Source organism: Pogoniulus pusillus, chromosome 9 (genome assembly GCF_015220805.1).
Source record: "Pogoniulus pusillus isolate bPogPus1 chromosome 9, bPogPus1.pri, whole genome shotgun sequence".
Classification (NCBI taxonomy): domain Eukaryota; kingdom Metazoa; phylum Chordata; class Aves; order Piciformes; family Lybiidae; genus Pogoniulus; species Pogoniulus pusillus.
The window spans coordinates 33,645,902-33,665,382 of record NC_087272.1 but is presented as its reverse complement, the minus strand read 5'-3'; the positions used below and the strand labels follow the sequence as shown (position 1 = coordinate 33,665,382).

General features: G+C 40.2%; 1 protein-coding gene and 1 long non-coding RNA gene across 3 annotated transcripts in view; one reads left to right on the top strand and one right to left on the bottom strand.

The window, feature by feature from the left end:
• The window catches only part of WDR19 (WD repeat domain 19), a 43,518-nt gene that overhangs the window by 18,565 nt on the left and 5,472 nt on the right, over nt 1–19,481 (bottom strand). For both annotated transcript variants that reach the window (XM_064149151.1, XM_064149150.1), the window contains 17 exons: nt 18,369–18,449; nt 16,561–16,673; nt 14,661–14,834; nt 13,342–13,412; nt 12,075–12,247; nt 11,863–11,977; nt 10,430–10,536; nt 9,514–9,636; nt 8,896–9,045; nt 7,791–7,938; nt 6,987–7,191; nt 5,224–5,383; nt 4,256–4,366; nt 3,885–3,994; nt 2,446–2,503; nt 1,016–1,162; nt 818–900 (listed from right to left, as the gene is read on the bottom strand). In XM_064149151.1, the coding sequence (XP_064005221.1) occupies nt 818–900; nt 1,016–1,162; nt 2,446–2,503; nt 3,885–3,994; nt 4,256–4,366; nt 5,224–5,383; nt 6,987–7,191; nt 7,791–7,938; nt 8,896–9,045; nt 9,514–9,636; nt 10,430–10,536; nt 11,863–11,977; nt 12,075–12,247; nt 13,342–13,412; nt 14,661–14,834; nt 16,561–16,673; nt 18,369–18,449 (2,129 nt within the window). The remainder of the gene's footprint in view (nt 1–817; nt 901–1,015; nt 1,163–2,445; nt 2,504–3,884; nt 3,995–4,255; nt 4,367–5,223; nt 5,384–6,986; nt 7,192–7,790; nt 7,939–8,895; nt 9,046–9,513; nt 9,637–10,429; nt 10,537–11,862; nt 11,978–12,074; nt 12,248–13,341; nt 13,413–14,660; nt 14,835–16,560; nt 16,674–18,368; nt 18,450–19,481) is intronic.
• LOC135178318 (uncharacterized) lies at nt 1,267–3,705 on the top strand. The gene is made up of 3 exons (XR_010303471.1): nt 1,267–1,467; nt 1,661–1,742; nt 3,475–3,705. It is a non-coding gene; the product is annotated as an uncharacterized LOC135178318 (long non-coding RNA).

Here is a 19,481-nt window from a genome sequence, read left to right as displayed (position 1 = left end):
TGTGTGCTTAAGGTGGTACAGAGGACTCTAGGTAGCCAGAACGAGATTCTGTGAGCAACAACATCCATAACAGTAGACTGTGGAGGAATGCAGAACTGTCAGCCCTGCCATAAATCTAGTTTCAACAGCTGCACAGAGTGATACAATCTATAAAAGCCAGCAACAGCAAGCTAAGCAGTGGGGCTTTCAAGACAAAGGGCAGGAGAGACTAGAGACAGGCTGCCTAAACAACAGAGCACTCCCCCCATTGAACCTCCTTCTGCTAAACAAAGCTTGTACCTCCCACTTCCCAATCAACTCCCATCAAAAGTTACTCTGTTTGAAATGTTCTCTTGGTCTGTTCTGATTTCACTGCCATTTCTCTGATGCAATAAATTTTTCCTTTGTAAATTAACATAGTATTCCAACCTAATTTTAGAGCACTTGTAGAGAGGAGAGGTCTTTCTGATCTCTGCTACGATCAATTCTTAAAAGTTAATAACATATAATTAGGCAAGAATTAAGGCCCTAAACCTCTCATTAATTTGTATTTTTTTTTCCACTGGAGACCTGACAATAATCAAATTGTGCACACACGCACAGAGGACTGGAAACTGTAAGTAACTTGAAACAGAATGCACAAGAACATTTACAGCAAGACTGTATTTAAAACCTCCTAAGTTTCTAAGAGGACACTGTTGTTGTTTAAGTCTGGAGGAAGGAACAACAAAATCAAGGAAACTTAATAGGGTAATTTCTTCTCCAGAGACTCACTTCCTCCCAAAACGCAGGAGAGAAGTCCTCTGAAGGACAACACCCCCATGCAAGGGGTACTTACCAGTTTTTACACCGGATGTACACTGATGCTGCCTTGTCATAGTATTGGCCCTTTTCATACAGCTGAGCAGCTTCTGAAAATTGCTACAACATTGGGAATCATTAAAGCATCATTTTTAAATTAAGATCACAAATAAATAAATAAATAGCTTAATGAATTCATGTATTCAGTCTTAGCTTTGTTAAGCCTTTGGAATACCTTCATACTCTCCAGAATTGCTCCACAGTCTCTTTTGAGTAACCTGCTGGGATGTTTAATGGCCTGGTTTACCCCTCGCCGGATATCTCCCATTCGAATGGACATCTGAGCCACCCCAGCAAGGCAAGCTTCATCATGTTCCTGGTACTGGCAAGGGAATGAAAAGCAGTAGCTATTCATTATACATCAGAAATAGCAGGTCACTGTGCTAGTTAGAAGCAAGCTGGAATATTTTGGTAAAAGAACTTGATAACAGGCAGTGGAAGGAAAACATGGTGTCTCCTTCTCTCACAGTTACGCTGAGAACTCTGGGAAGAAGAAAAAAAACTTTCTCCATTTTGTCTTTCTCTTCTGCCTTTGCCTTCAGACCTGGTCACATCTCATTAACCTTGCTCCTACTAACCTTGCTCCCTAACCTCTTGGCCGCACCTCTCTTCTTCCTGAGAACTGGGGTAAGGTTGAGAGGGCCGGGGGAGGTGTTGGGGTGGTTTGAAAGCCCCTCCCGGGGAATCAGGTTTCTGGGAGGGGAGTTGTGCTTTTGTATTGTTTATCCTTTGTCTATTTCTGTATATAATTGTATATATTGTAAATAGCTGCTTGTAAATTCTGCTAGCTGTAAATAAATTGCTTCATCTATATTCCCAGGGTCCGTCTGAGTTAGCTGGGGCAAATACAAAGTGTGGGGGCGCGGGTAAGAGCCCAAACCATCACAGTCACAAAAGCCACAGTAAGTAAGCAGTGAACTGAATTGGCAAAACATTGCACAGACTTAGTTAAATCCATTTTTGTCACCCAATTCTTGCCCAGCTGCAGCTATCAGTTATTTACAAGGACCTGGCTTACTTTTCTTATCAAGCCTTGTCTTTAGTTTTTATATTTTATTTCATCTGTCCACATCAAGCATACATGAAAAGAATCTTTTACAGACAGATCAGTACTTCTCTCCAAATCCAACAGTAGAGAAAAGAGAAACTACAAGAAGGATATTTCCTTTATTTATTTTTTCCAAGGTGGTAAAGCCACTAATGTTTCATAAACCAAATGGCTTGAATTCAGAAAACATTGCTATTTTCCCTGCTACGTTTCTCTATTATCACTGAAGCTGCTTCAAGAGACATTTTGGAAATATTAGTGGAAATAACACCAAAATAAGAGAGGATTTACTGAACATATTTATTTTCTATCATGATCTCTGCTTGTCTTTACAGAGATAACAATTCAGTAAAGAACAGAGGGAATAATTGGGACTTTTTGTTATAACCACGAAAATTCTAGCAGTAATTTCTCAGTTATTTGAACATCATTAAGTGTCTAAATTTAGCCTGCAGCTGGGGCAGAATAAAAAAATTAATCTGAATTAAAATAAGTCTGCAACATGACAACTTAATGGGCAGTATGGTAGTATACTGTCACTACTAGAAAGGAATTACCTTATTGTTTCCAGTGATTCCCTTCTCATAATGTGCCAGGGCATTAACGTAATCACCCCTAAAAGAAAACTGGAAGTTATATGGAAGAATATTTTTGACAGGAATCATAGAATGCCTTAGGTTGGAAGGGACCTTAGGGATCATCTACTCAAACCTCCCTGCCATTAGGAGGGACACATCTCAACTAGACTAGGCTGCTCGAGGCCTCATCCAACCTGGCCTTGAACACTCCCAAGGAGAAGGTATCCAAAATCTCCCATGGCAACCTACTCCAGAGTCCCACCACTCTCATATTGAAAAGCTTCTTCCTAACATCCACTCTGAATCTACTCTCCTTCAGTTTAAAACCATTCCCCCTTGTCCTGTCACTAGACACTCTTATAAGAGTCCCTTCTCCAGCCTTCCTGTAGGATACCTTCAGGTATTGGAAGGCAGCTATAAGTTCCCCCTGGAGTCTTCTCTAGGCTAAACACCCCCAGTTGCCTCAGCCTAGAAGAGATAGTTATCACAGACAATGCATGTGTCAATCTTGCTTTAGGCATAACTCCTCCATGAAAGCATTTGAAGTATGCAAAGGATGGACAAAGAAGCAGTCCACCTCTCAGTTCTGTTACACTGAGATCAGTAAACCCCCCTTGAAAGTCAGGCAAAGCATCCATTTGCAAAATATAACTCAAAAATCTTATCTCTACACCAACATTTTTCTGGCAGATTAATGAAACTAACCTGACAAAATTATTTACAACTTCTGGCAACATTAAAAAAAAAAAGAATATTTTTTCTTCATTAAGTACATTAAGAAAAAATACAGATGGCTGCACTGCTTCAGCTACTTCTATTCCTTCCTTTCTGCAATCAGCAAGTGCTCTGTCTGAGCTCCAGTGGGAAGAAACTGCCTAGAAATTTTTAAAGAATAAGAGTTTTTCTTCTTGGTTTAGATATTAAACAGATCAGACTTCATCTGTGAAGAACTAACTGCAAAATACACTTTAAAATCATGGTAAATAGTTAATGTCTTCTCTCTTTCAGGGAACTGGAAGCCATGAAACCTGACACTCCCCTGCCTCAAATCTGTAAGAAAATGAAAGCCACCGGATATTTAAAGACTGGCAAAAGGTTTTCATCCAATGTAAGAAGTGTTAAGTAGTGTGAACTTCCTCTGTTTTCCAAGCACTTGTCTGCAATAATTTATTTAGTAGATGATATTACACAGTGGATTTACCAGCTGCAAAGAACCCAGATATCCTGACATTAATAAAAAATAACTACTATTTGCTAATGTATATCTCCAGTATGAAATATTCCTTACAGAACTATCCTTCCCTATACTATAGAAGCAAGACCTCACAGAATCCCCTCAGCTGAAGGAATTCAGTTATTGTAGTGAACACAAGTATTGGTTTAATATTCTTATACTGCAGATTTGCAAAAGAACTTACATGAATTCCAGCTGTGCTGCATATTCCTTGGATATGAAAGGGATTTGGTCTGGGGCCAAACGTTTAGCCAGCTGAAGTGCACTGTCCCAGTGCTGCAAGTCTTTTCTCATCTGTTAACAAAGAACAGTAGCATTTCCTGATGCAATTATTCTAACATGAACTTTTTATTATTCTATATACAAATGCAGGGGTAGTGTTCTAGAAAAATACAGACAATTTGTGAGATGTTCATCCTAAAGGAATGTCTGTTGGCTACACAGTGGCAAAAACAAAACCATTAAAGGGCAGAATGATCAGAAAGAAAATATTTCCAACATTAAGGAGGAGATGAAAGCAGCAGGAAAAAAAAATGACACAGCTAAAACGAATACCTCAAGTGCAGCAATAGGACAGGAGGACGCTAGATATAAATCCTGGGCCAGATTAAAGTTGTTAGTGAACATCGCAAGATGTCCTGCTAGAAGGTTGCGGTCTTCTATTCCCTGCAAGAAGACACAACAGGTGCAAAAGTAGTCCAAAAGAAAAACAAAATATTGCAAAATAACATAACCTAATAAGCCCAGGACTATTTACATTGTAATTTACTATTACACTGTAATGATAGGACGAGGGTCATGGGTTTAAACTGGCAGAGGGGAGACTTAAACTAGATGTAAGGAAGAAGTTCTTTACAATGAGGGCAGTGAAACACTGGCACAGGTTGCCCAGGGAGGTTGTGGATGCTCACTTCCTGGAGGTGTTCAAGGCTAGGCTGGATGAGGCCTTGAGCAACCTGTTCTAGTGGGAGGTGTCCCTGCCTATGGCAGGGGGTTAGCACTAGATGAACTTTGAGGTCCACTCCAATCTAAACTATTTTATATGTACTGTGATCTACAAACCAGAAAAAGCCCTCAATTTTTGCTGTAGCTCAAAGCCACTACAGCTAACACTGCCTACACCCAACAGCATGCACAAGTATGTATTTAAGGTACTATTTCATGTACACTTTTAGGTAGATCAATGCAGTCTATGTGGGTTTTCTTTTTTCTAAATAATAATAGTGGAAGCTTTTACATGTTTAAGGCCAAATGGCCAAGACATGAATATATTCTGCTACTCTCAAGCTAATGCAGGAAGCAACGCCATGCATTCCAGCAGAGACTGTGACCTCTTCAAGAGAAAATCAGGGAAGAGTTACGTGGTCTGGACACTTTCTCCTCTACAACTATTAGCCCTCTCGAGAACAATTCACATTCTATTTAAAAGCCAGCCAAATTTCCACAAAACAAGAATTCTGCAATTCTTAAAGAAGAATTAAATCACTGTATTTCCTAATTCAAAAAGGGACTCTCTGTTTTACCTTTATTTGCTCCAGTGACATCACCATCCCAGCATTACCAAAGGTCCGATAAACTCGTATTGCAAAGTCCACCTCCATGTGATACAGGCAAGCTTTGGCCAGCTCACTCCAACCAGACTTGTCATTCAGAAGTCTGCACAACTCCCATGCTTCAGAAAACCTATAGAAGGTAAAACACGTTGTGGACTAGTAGCAGTTGTACCTAAAATTCCTTCTCAACACTCTTCTAATATTAGATTATGGCATTAGCCTGGAGAAGAGGAGGCTCAGGGGTGATCTTACTACTGTCTACAACTACCTGAAGGGGCATTGTAGCCAGGTGGGGGGTGGCCTCTTCTGCCAGGCAACCAGCAATAGAACAAGGGGACACAGTCTCAAGTTGTGCCAGGGTAGGTCTAGGCTGGATATTAGGAAGAAGTTCTTCACAGAGAGAGTGATTTGCCATTGGAATGGGCTGCCCAGGGAGGTGGTGGAGGCACCGTCCCTGGGGTTCTTCAAGAAAAACCTGGATGAGGCACTTGGTGCCATGGTCTAGTTGATTGGTTAGGGCTGGGTGATAGGTTGGACTGGATGATCTTGGAGGTCTCTTCCAACCTGGTTGATTCTATGATTCTATTCTATGATTAAGAGCATTTACTTGTAAGTCATGGAGAGATATACGTCAGGAAGAAAGAAAAAACACAAACATAAAACTTGCAATTCTGTTTCTACCACACCTTTTAGGAAATTATCTGCTTGCCCTAGTCTGGCATCCTCTCCCTTAGAGTGATTCCACATGGCTTCATTTAGGTGGGAGGGGAGTATGCAAGAAGCACCTTCAGCCCGTTTTGGAAGAGTCACTGTCACAGAATCTCAAATCAGTCTTGAAAAAAAAATATTTTTGCTTTATTTGGCAGTGGAAAATCAAACAAATCAGCACTGGGTCACTTATTTTGCTCAGACAGCTATGGGGACTCATGGCTCAATTTAGAATCATAGAATCAGCCAGGGTTGGAAGGGACCACAAAGATCATCCAGTTCCACCCCCCCATCATGCGCAGGGACACCTCACCCTAGATCAGGCTGGTCAGAGCCCCATCTAGCCTGGCCTTAAACACATCCAGGGATGGGGCCTCAACCACCTCCCTGGGTCAACCCAGTCCAGGCTCTCACCATGCTCATGCTGAACAACTTCCTCCTCATATCCAATCTGAACCTCCCCATCTCCAGCTTTGCTCCATTCCCCCTAGTCCTGTCACTCCCTGATATTCTGAAAAGTCCTTCGCCAGCTTTTTTGTAGGCTCCCTTCAGATACTGAAAGGTCACAAGAAGGTCACCTGGGAGCCTCCTCTTCTGCAGACTGAACAGCCCCAACTCTTTCAGTCTGTCCTCATAGCAGAGCTGCTCCAGCCCTCTTGTAATGGGGGCTCCAGAACTGGATGCAGTACTCCAGGTGGGGTCTCAGCAGAGCAGAGTAGAGGGGGAGAATCACCTCTGTCGACCTGCTGGCCACACTTCTGCTGCAGCCCAAGCTCTGGATGGCTTTCTGGGCTGCAAGTGCACACTGCTGGCTCCTGTTGAGTTTCTCATCCACCAGCACCCCCAAGTTCCTCTCCTCAGGGCTGCTCTCCAGCCAGTCACTGCCCAGCCTGTATTTGTACTTGGGATTGCAATTTAATTTATCAACTTTCATGATGACATTTTTAAATCACCAGGATATGTCGTATTGAGATACACACACAGAAGAAAACATTTTACACAAAATAATTAAAACACAGATGTACCTTTTCAACATTAAAGTCTGAGTAAGCATTCGTGTCAGCTCACTAGGTCCAAAGTCTTTGAGATTGCCAAGGAAACTGTGAGTGCTGAGACAGATATTGTTTGTTTTTCCACTCTGAGTCTGACAAGTTAATTCTCCATTATACAACAGCAAAGGTTTATGGGAAAAGGGGACTTCTGTGCCACCTGCCAAAATAATCTTTGATCCTAGATTTAAAGATCAGGAGGAAAAGATGACAACACTTTAAAAAAATAATCCCTATCTGGTAAGAAGTGTAGCAAACATCACAGCTGAAGTCATGTAACTGCAGGTCTCTAATTCTGGTAGTTCGCCATCTACAGTGCAAGGCATATTTTTCAATAAATACACAGAACTTAACTCTTCTGAGGTAGTAAGGTCATTTCCCAACTATTTCTAGGTAAATTTCTTAATGTTCCTCTGTCACAGATAGAGAAATTGCTAAGATTACAATTTTGGTTAACACTGCAAGTGATTATGAGCTTTGTCACCCTGATCCTAAGACCTTCTCATGAACACTTCAAAATGTAGTTGAAACACACTGTGTAAATTTCAGAGGAAAGATGGCAACGGCAAGAACTTCAGAGAACTAAGACTGACCAAAATGCCTCCCTGGAGCTTTGCAGAGAAACCTACAAAGCAACCATTTTTCTATTCATCAGCTGCACTTCAAAACTTCTTTAAGAACATTTTTATATGCAGTTACAAAAGCATTTAAAACAAATGAAGACTCAGTGTTTTTACTTTAGTAACTGAAATACTAAGTTCATAAAAGCATTTACAGTACCTTGAATGGCATCCTTATGAAAAACATAAGTGTACACTTTATCATCATCAAAAGCAACAAAAACCCCTTTATCCATTGGCCAGTTTTCCCACAGGATTCCTTTAATAGTTGGTGAGAAGTTTGGAATCTCATATAATCTATCATTTACCTACAAAGAATGCAAAAGTAAAATTACTAGCAAGAGAATAAAGAGATGAACTTAATATCCATGTTGGTTATGATTAAAAATAAAAATACTAGTGTAAATAGCACAGAAATATGTAAAGTGTATTTAAAAAAGACTGCTTATTAGCAGTGGTTCTGAATAACACAATAGTTTAATTCAGAATAGAAGCAAATGGAGAAAATGCCCTTTTTATCACTTATTCAATTTTCTCAGGGAAAAAAAAAGGTGTGAGGAAGGGCAGTGAAAGTGGCAGTGCCTGTTAACAGGCTAAAATACCTGTATTTGAATACACAAACACACAGGCTTCTGAAAATTACTGATCAGGAACGTCGTGAATTAAATTGTCCTGAACAAATACGACAGATTTTATCTCTTCACATGGCCATACAGTTATCTTCAAGCCTCCCAGGAAATCTCTTCAAGCATAACATCTCGGAGTGACAAAAGCTTCTTCCTTCTTGTCATGGGTTAAGCTGAATATTTGCTACTGTTACTCAAAACCAGTCAGCCTCCTGCCAGCTTTAAAATGAACATGCTGGCTGGAGCAAAATATTATGGGGCTTGAAGTTTAATTTGTAACATGGGAGGCTTTCTGTTCTGGCTGCTGCTCTTTGGGGTTTTGGGTGTTGGCCGTCTTCTGCTAAGATGGCAGAGGGACAGGGAGGAATGGGGGTATAAGCTGCCTGGCTTAGGTTTTTAGGTCATTTGCTGCTGCTTTCTGCTGTGCTTTTTCTGCAAATAGACTAAAGTAATTGTATACTGGATTATTATTATCTCATTTATTCAGAAAATGTCTTATCTCAACCCATAGTTATTTTTCTGTGTTACTTTCCTCTCACTTCTGTGTTGTAGGGAAAAGGCTGTGGTAAATTATCACAGCTCTCAACGCTAAAAGCCTGGCTCTAAATATAATTGCATGGATAGCCCACACTGACTTACTGGGCAGTAGACAAAGCCATCACTTTTGTCATCTATGAAAGCCAATCTGGTTCCATTGAGATCTGGAAAAATTTTCCTCACGCTGACAGGATGCCGATATTCATTCACATACTGCCAGTCTTCTATGTAGAAATAATAAATAACTCCAGTCTGATGAGAAATAACAGGAAAAGCCAACAGTGACATCAGTAAGTGCATGGAAAATAATCCACTGTAAACTACTCGGAAGCATTTTTTTTTTCCTAAAAGGAAGAGCAACAATCATAGAATCATAGAATCAACTGGGTTGGAAGAGACCTCCAAGATCATCCAGGCCAACCTAGCACCCAGCCCTACCCAGTCAACTAGGCCATGGCACTAAGTGCCTCATCCAGGCTTTTCTTGAAGACCCCCAGGGACGGTGCCTCCACCACCTCCCTGGGCAGCCCATTCCAATGCCAATCACTCTCTCTGTGAAGAACTTCCTCCTAACATCCAGCCTATACTTCCCCCAGCACAACTTGAGACTGTGTCCCCTTGTTCTATTGGTGGTTGCCTGGGAGAAGAGACCAACACCCACCTGGCTACAATGTCCCTTCAGACAGAAATATATTCCAGTTAAAAAGCAATAATACTCACATCTGTACCATAAATGAGGAAGTCACTAGTTAAAGCATGGCACAAAATTCTGTATTTATCATCATCTGCTGGGAAGAGCCGAGTTTCTCGTTCTTCCTGAGAATCCAAACCTTCACTTTCTATCTAAATATAAAGAATAGACTGAACTGAAAAACTTCACTGTTAACAACAAGGTGTCACAGTCTTGCCTGTATCAGACTGGAAGGAAATGAGATGAAAACCAACTTGCATGTTCATCCCTTAAAACCCCAACATCTGCCTCTCTTGCTTGCCCACAGAAACTTTAAGAATATAACTAGTTAAATAGTTCCCAAGAAAACATATTTTATTAATCTGTTCTAAACTAAGTTGTATTTATGAGGTCAAAAGAAACTTAAAATTATCACAGTATCACCAAGGTTGGAAGAGACCTCACAGATCATCAAGTCCAACCCTTTACCACAGAGCTCAAGGCCAGACCATGGCACCAAGTGCCACGTCCAATCCTGCCTTGAACAGCTCCAGGGACGGCGACTCCACCACCTCCCCGGGCAGCCCATTCCAGTGTCCAATGACTCTCTCAGTGAAGAACTTTCTCCTCACCTCAAGCCTAAATTTCCCCTGGCGTAGCTTGAGGCTGTGTCCTCTTGTTCTGGTGCTGGCCACCTGAGTGAAGAGAGCAACCTCCTCCTGGCTACAACCTCCCCTCAGGTAGTTGTAGACAGCAATAAGGTCTCCCCTGAGCCTCCTCTTCTCCAGGCTAACCAATCCCAGCTCCCTCAGCCTCTCCTCATCAGGCTTGTGCTCAATTACATTTTAATTAGCCAGCAAAAGCATTCTGAAAATTGTGTATCTCCACCAACTGGCTATTTTCTATTTTAAAAACAGCACGTTCAGCTCAGACCAACTCTAGTTCAGCACTTTTCAGAGCTCTTACCATATGCAGCTGGACTTTACCCTCAAAGAGAGTAGCAGCATAATCAGAATTAAGGTGCATACTTGCTACTGTCCCAAGGTACTCCACATCTTTAAGCTTTTTTGCATCTGAAAATTTCAAATAGAAAAGATAAAAATATATTAATTTCATATGGGTCTTACTTCCAATAAAGTAACCAGATGCGAAAGGCTCACAACGAAACAGAGATCAGTTGCATGTAAGAAGGCTTTTTTTCTCAGCAGTTAGAGAATGGATCAAAAAGCACCAAAGAATCTTTTCCTGACCAACTGTGATTGGTATTCTTACAGTCTGAACTAATGTATTATTGGTCAGAAAAGGTAATAGAGAGACATTAAAACTTTAAATCCGCTACCTAAAATTTGTATGTAGAATCTCAGAATCATTTTGGTTGGAAAAGACCTTTATGATCATTGAGTCCAACCATTCTCTAACTCTATCAAGGCTGGTGCCTCAGCACAACTCTGCCTCTTTTAAACACCTCCAGGGATGGGGATTCAACCACCTCCCTGGACAGTTGATTCCAGTGTTTGAGAACCCTTTCAGTCAAGAAGTTTCTTCTAAGTATCCAACCTAAACCTCCCCTGGAGCAACTTGAAGCCATTTCCTCTTATCCTATTACATGTTACCAGGGAAAAGAGACCAACACCTACCTGGCTCCAACTGTCTTTCAGGGAGTTGCAGAGAGCAAGAAGGTCTCCCCTCAGCCTCCTTTTCTCCAGATTAAACAACCCCAGTTTCCTCAGCTGCTCCTCACCAGACCTGTTCTCCAGACCCTTCACCAGCTTTGTTGCCGTTCTCTGGACCCACTCCAGCACCTCAATGTCTTTCTTGTAGGAGGGCTGACTGCAGTACTGGAGGTGTGGCCTCATCAGTGCCGAGCACAGGAGAACAATCACTGTTCCTGCTGGTCACACCAGTCCTGATACAGGCCAGGATGCTCTCAGTCTTCTTAGCTACCTCAACTGGCTCATATATAGCTGGCTGTTGATTACCATCTCCAGATACAGCATAGCCACTTTTACCTTACCATGAACACATACCAAACTGAGAATTTAAACCCTCTGACACACACAGTCCCCGGGTACTTTGCCAAACTATTTAAAGGCATGGTCAAATAACATCTTAAAAGCCCTTCATTGATTAACAACACAATCTGAAAAAACAACAGAAGAGAACCATTCTGCATTTCATTACCTATACCTTGAACCTGAAGTTTTGTTTCTGTTACTTACAATGCCTTGTTGTAACTGCTTCAGTTTGGGAAGATCGTTACCCAGTCCTAACAAGACCACGAGGCATTTCAAGCTGTCATTGTACACTGTGTGATGTCCAGAACTGCTAAGCACAACACCCAATTCATAAAATAAGAAACAATAATGGAGTAGTTTTAAGAGAACTAAATTTATGCTTACTGTTCTCTCCAAGTCCATAAAACCAAGCTCGATTGTTCATTCCTACAGCCAAATGATAAACACCAATAGCAACAAAACTGGGCTCTACTTCAACAGAAACTGTGAGTGGTTGCTCCTGTAAAAAAGACAGAACAAAACAAATGAAACAATTTTCATTTACTATTAGTACTAATTTTACTTATAGCTAAATTAAAAGGAAGAAGTCCTCATACTTGCTCCACATGGTTGGCTATAGTGACTTCAAGGAGAGAAGTAAGGTGTGCAATCCGCGTGCCACAAGCATCTCCGAGGATTGGAAGCTTTGTCAGAAAAACATGGAGGGATCCTCTTCGTGTAGATACTGCCAACAACTGTCCATCATCTGTCCAAGCCAGCTGATCTACACCTAAAGCATTCACAAGTTTTTGCAGAGAAAAAAATAATCCTTTAGCTGCTGAAACCAAGAAACAATTAATTTGCTTTAAAACATGAAATTGGAATTCACATCTAGGAAATTATGTATTCAAACACTACCAATTCATGGAATTCCAAGATTAAATGGAGTCATTCAAGCTCATAATTTACTGGATTAGTGTTTTAAGAGTGAAGACTTAAAAAACATCAAGCTTTTATAGACAGTACAAGAAGAGATACTCATTACCCAAAAAGATAGTCTTGTAACAATGTTCTGGAAGCCAATGTTCTGCATATCAGGATGAGAACAGATTAAATATGATGTATGTCAGTAAAAGGAGTGTTGCTGTGCAGAAACCCAACCAAAGACACCACAGAAAGAAACAGAAAGCAGTTAAGTCACAGAGTCATAGACCAGTTTGGGTTGGAAAGGACCTTTAAAGGTCATCTAGTCCAACCCCTGTGCAGTCACCAAGGACATCTGCAACTACAGCAGGTTGCTCAGAGCCCCAGGGTCCAACCTGGTCTTAAACAGATCCAGGGATGGGGCATCTACCACCTCTGGGCAACCACTGACCACCACCTTCAGCGCCAAAAAATGTCTTCCTTCTCTCTAGTCTCAGCTTTTAGTTTAAACCCATCTCCCCTTGACCTTTCACAACAGGCCCTGCCAAAATATCTGTCCCCACCTTTCTGGCTGGTCCCTTTAAGCTCTGAAAGGCCACAAGAAGATCTTCCTGGAGCCTTTTCTGCTCCAGTCTGAACAACTTGAACTCTCAGTTTATGTTTATTATTTTAATAATCTAAATATACTGCACTCCAGAGTCAAAAGCCCAAAATACTAATTGATCAAATACTCTGAGAGCTGTGCTTCTCTGTACTTTAAAGAGATAAAATAAAACATGTTCCCATTTTGGTATGGGTCGCCTGATCAATACAAGTTGGGAAAGAGGGAATTTATGGAAGTTCTCTCTTTACTTTGTTTTTCCAACAACTGTACTTTCAATCATGTAAACACAATCAACATAAAAAATCTGGTTTATTTACTTTGTAAGATTCCTACCCTCATGGAGACTGGTAACATACCTTTGTTTTCATCATCCAAGTTTACTATGGCATACATTTGTCTCAGGTCTGACAGATCATGGATTTTAATGCTAAAACAAAAATAAACAGTCATCCTCACTAATAGAAAACTCAGTCATCATAAACCAGAAGAAAGCCAACCTAATTAAGACAGCCTTACAGAGCAAAAAAAATAGAGCCCAAATGAAAAGTGCCTTTTGTTTCCAAAAGAGCAACACACACTCACTGTTATCCATCACTTTAAATAGCATATAATGGAAACACAGAATCATTTTGGTTGGAAAGGACCCTTAACAACATTGAGTCCAACCACTATCTAACTCTACCAAGTCTGGTGCTAAACCATGTCCCTCAGCACCACATCTATCTCTGAAGCTTTTAAACATGTCCAGGGATGGGCATTCAACCACCCACCCTGAGGAGCCTGTTCCAGTCTTTCACAACCCTTTTAGTCAGGATGTTTTTTCTAATATCTAACCTAAACCTCCCCTGGTGCAACTGGAGACCATTTCCTCTCATCCTACTCAAAAAATCAGTGTGACCACTATGACTGTACAAAAAGGATTTGCTCAGAACTGAAATCTAAGGAAAAGGCACAAATCCTATTGAAAAGAATTCAGGGGTGGGAAACACAGTCAACTGTTCCCTCTGGAATGGTTAGGTTAAGAACACATTCCTGACAGATGAATACTGCTTGAAATACAGATCTAAAAAACTGGTTTTAAGTCCTGCTTCACATAAAAAGGGACAGCAAGAGTTTACTTATGCTGTCATGTTACTCAATCAATGCTAAAGATCACCTTAAAGAAATTATATTGCACAACAGCCAAGGTGCCTGAAGTTATACCATGTTTTGCTCTTTTTTTTTCTTTGATTGCTTAAACATTTATACTTTTGTCTAGAATTTAGTAAGACCAAACATGATGCAGGAGGATACCAGGATACCCAGCAGAGATTGAAATTAACTGTTCTGCTATTGCTAAGCAGATGTTTCTGTCCAATTAGTATATTATAGTAGAAATCTGGGCATTTTTGTAACCAAATAACATAGCAGAAAAAAGAAAGAAAGAAAAGGAATAACATATACTAAGATCTGATTAATTATCTTTTAAAAATTTCCAACAATAACCTTAATTACAACTGCAGAGATTTTAGTCAAAATTAGCTTCTGTCTTTAGGTGGAGAGGCAGTTCCACAGAGCACTTAATCTCATCTTTAAACTGACTTCTTAAGGAGCCTTGGAGAGCCCAGCTATAATGCCCAATAATTACAGTTGTGTGAGATGAATTCCATCTTTTATGTATCAGACTTCCACTTACCTATTGTCTCCACATGATGCAGCTTTGTTTAATGACTGGGATATAGCAATGCTGCTTAGGTTGTCTTTGTGGTTATGAGCTTGGAAGATTTCTTGTCCTATCTCACGAATGTGTGTAGAAATGACTACAAAATACCCCCGTGAGAAGCCAATCATTATGTAGCCATCACCATACCTGGTAACGACAACAAAAAAAACAACTTAAGAGACCTATTTATGCAATATGCAAAATGTGTTTTCTTCCAGACTGCTGGGGTAACTGTCAGTTCATTTCTTTAATAGGAAAAATAATCAAATTATGGAAATTTACATACATAAAATTGAATTAAATAATCACAGAATCACTATGGTTGGTAAAGACCTTCAAGAACATCAAATCCAACCATTATCTAACTCTAGTAGTAGTGTACCAGGGCCACTACTACACCATATCCTTGAGCACCAACTTATATAGTACAAAACAGATTAAAAGGTTCTCAAAGGAAAAAAAACATGTTTGTGCCTCGAGTTCACTCATAAGTTGTCTCTATTCTCTCTTCTACATTCTATAATACCATTTTACTTCCAGGACGCTGCATATATGACAGTGATGCCAGCAGAAAGACCTCTGGAATCTTCATATAAACATGCCAGAAGATGGAAACTTACATTTCTGCTTCTGGCAGACTTGGTTCCATCAAATCTATGCTAAAAATAATGCTAGTCACTGTGCACTTAGGGCATACTGCTGCAAACACACTGAAGGTACCAAAGCTACAATCTGTATTTCATACAATCATAGAATCATTAAGGTTGGAAAATACCTCTGAGATCATTTGAGCTCAACTCTTAAGGCATCACTGCTAAGTCACCACTAAATTACAGAATTATTTTCCACCAAGGTTGGAAAATACCTCTAAAATCATCAAAGTCCAACCATCAACCCAACACCATCATCTCCACCAAACCATGTCCCAGAGTGCCATGTGTACATTGTTTTTGAGCACCTTCAGGAATGATGATTCAACCACTTCCCTAAGGAGTCTGTTCCAATGCTTGACCTCTCTTTTAGTAAACACATTTTTCACAATAGCAAATCTAAACCTCCCTTGGTATAATTTGAGGACATTGTCTTTTCATCCTATCACATCTGTTTGCTTTCCACAATGTCAAATTGAAATAATGAGGTGAAGGCAGAAACAGTTACAGGATGTAAGGATGAATTCAAACAATATCTTATCAGCTTAGGTGCAAAAGAGTCACTGCAAAGGAAATAGCCTGGGTATGCCTTGTTGGACATCTGGACACAAATGAAGAAGCATAGAGCTAGAGGTGCTCTCACACAGCTGCAGTATAAAGAAATAAACACCCATTGCACGTTTACAGAAAGGACGCTAAAGGATGGGTATAACGATTCAAAGGTACAGAAATAGTACAGCTACTTTTTGGATGCAGTTGAAATGTCTAGCTTGGGATTTCTTCAATGAACATTACCAACTGGACTACAAAGAGGTAGGGCTACAAAAGCTTTGTACAACTTTGCAAATCAGCAAACTAGCTGAAGGATACAACTCCACCCCAGCTCTTCCATCAGCTACTCATCCAAACAGAAAACGACCTACCACAACCTCAGTTTAATTTAATGTCAAGACAGCAGCAGTGTTAAGTGCCCTAAAACTGAGCATACAAAGAGTATTTATATTGGCAAATACTGCTTTTAGAACCATTGAATTGTCAACTAAAACAACTACAACATACAAGCCTCTTTGTACTTGGAAAAGATCTAAAAGGCTAGAACATGTTCAAGAAAACATTCCAGTGTAAGCAAGGGATATGATTTCCTTTCCAGCATTTATCAGAGCTATTGGGAAAATCCTCAGCTTGTTAACACTAGATTGCTTCACTAAGAAAGCTCTGCTTACCATCTGTAGGTCACAATACTGCCATAAGGCTGCTGAAATTTCAGATCGATTGGGTTATCAGGGTCATTCAAGTTAAAAAGAAAGAGAGTCTTCTTGCCGACCACTACACTAACCTGCCAACAAATGAAAAGAGAAATTAACCTGATGAGAATAGCATCCCCTTAAAGCAAGGCCTCATATCTTCACTAAAGATGAGATTTAGGACTTTCAATAATCCTTAAGAATCCCATGGATCTGAATTCCCTATCTTTATCAACAGTGGAAGAGATTTCTGGAATATTCCCCTTGTGAGTTAGTGGTTCACTAAATGCCAGCCCAGGAGAACACACATCTCAAAATTCAAGACTTCTCCCTAGAGAAGTATTAAGCCAGTTCCATTTCCTCAGAGGAAAATGATGCAGGTCACATGGATTTATCCTTTAGGACTACTCTCATTTGAACACAGCATGTTTTTCCATCTACAGAGTTTTACATGGGAAGTTAAGGGGATGACTATCACACCACTGCCATCTCAAATGGCCTTGCTCAGCTTCCAAAGGCCAAAAGACAATTCAGTAAAACCCAGCTTGTTTAGTGTGTATTACATGAGCAACATTTACAGCCTGACATCAGTCTAGGTGAGCATATTTTATCTGATGAATCCCAGAGAGATGCTGGACTTCATAGTGGAATACAGGTGAAGTTTCTAAAAGGTTTTTCTTAATTGAGCATAATTGTTAGGCAGGTGTAAAACACTCATCATACAAACAGCAAGGAGGAAAAGCTTGTTTCATCTTATTTGGATACTTGGAAGAGCTATTTACAAATTTACTTTCCCTTGTGCTTCAGCTCTCCTTGTTGAAAAAGACGACAATATTTTATTCCTAAACTAAGAGCTAGAGGTATGAAATACAGAGCTGGAATTTTCAAACTGAGGGGGAAAAAAGGCCTATGTTGGCCTAAAACCTGATAAATCATAGAATCACAGAATGGTTTGTGTTCAAAGGGATCTTAAATATTACCTAGTTCCAAACCCCACTGCAGGGGCAGGGACACCTCCTACCAGACCAGCTTGCTCAAGGGCCCCATTCAACCTGGCTTGGAACACTTCCAGGTTTGGAACCACCACAACTTCTCTGGGCAACCTGTTCCAGTGCCTCTTCACTCTCAGAGGGAAGAATCTCCTCCTAAAGTCTAATCTAAACAGATCTCATTCCAGTTTGAAGCCATTACCCCTCTTCCTAGGGAAGCATTAATGCAGAACTACAAACTCAAACTGACCTGTAATTCTGAAAGTTACCTCAAATACAAAAAGTGTTTTTTCCTGTCTTTCAAAACAGTTTGCTTGTAATTCCACTGCAGCTTAATGATGCACTACTTAAGAAACACTATTTCACAGGAATTTTATGTTGCAGAGCAAGATGTTAACTCTTGCACTACTTACTGTTGATGCAAGCTGCAGGTTGTTGTGTTTTTTCTGATCTCTTAACAATTTTGACAAACCTGCTCCATTTTGTCCTGCCATACTGCATATACAGTTCTTTGTTTATGCTGTAAGTCCCTGCACACATCTCCATTAACTATCATTGCAAAGCTACTCTTATTTGTTGCATTGCTAACGACTGCACTTCTCTTGAACACATCCTTAATGAACAAAAAAAGTATGGCTTTAGTTTTAAAGAAGAGTTTTTGAAAACTAAAAAAAGTCTTCAACACAAAACTGTAAGTCAAGGAGGAACAAATTGCTTCCTGGGTCATACAGGTTGCCAGAAGAAACCCCTGAGATGTCAGATTAACACTTTTTGCAGTGTTTTGGATTGAATTCTTACTGTGCTTTCTGTGGTTGATATTCTTTCATCAGTCTTCATAACTGAGAAGTGCATATCACTGGGATCTGCGCTCACTGAAGTCTGCAAGGAAGAAGTTCAGATTGAGAAAACAGGTAATGTAGCAATACTGTATTAGTCCTGCCTTGTGCATTTTGGTGTAAAGGATGGATGGATGAATAGACAGTCAGACAGAAAGAAACTGCACTTAGTACCAGAACTAAGAAAAAGGTTGGTGAAAACATGACCTCGGTTTAGGTGATAACAGTATGTTATCACAGAAAACACTGAAAACTATCTAGGAAACAGAAATCTAAACAGAGAAGATTCAGATGAGGAGTAAGAGTTGCAAAGGGACATTATGCAGACCGTACCAACTGAAGCAGTACAAATGAGGTTGCTTCAATGCAGAGTCAAAGAAGGAAGATAAAGGCATACAGGTTAAATATTTACAATACATTTTAATATGGATATAAGTGATCTGGCTTAGGTAGTGACAGCAATCTAGCTGTTTCTGCAGTCAATATGAAGTTCTAAAACCTAATAACCAAGCTCTGCTTAGGTCTGCTGTCTCAGCTATGCTGCTACTACTAAGCCAGCTAGTTTAAAGCACAGATATCCCAATAAATTTATTAGGTTACTCTTCTCCAAAGGGGATTTTCAGATATAAACATAGGAGCACATGAAAGATCTGTTCTTTGAAAACATTGAGTGAAATGCTGCTCATTAAAGTTAAAAAAAATAATTATATTGATTTGCACATTACACAGCAACTGTCATTGCTCAACAGGATATTATGTATACGAGCAAACAGAATATTTAATTGGAGAACCTGAGTGTACTTAGAGGAAGCACTAGAATTAGCCTCTCAGCAGTGCAATGGAGATCCAGCCTAGGTGTAATCCTTGCACATGAGGTGCAAGGATCTTTGCTTAACTGATCTAAAGCAAACACAACACTAAAAGTACTTCCTAAATACCTTCTGAAGTCAGGTGAGAGCTGTCCTGTGCTGCTTCTGGGGAAGCCAAGCTCACACAGGACTCAAAGGATGCTTCTTTACCAGAGAAAGATCAGGATCAAGGATGATGAAGGTGTCTCCCAAAGGGTCTTTGAATG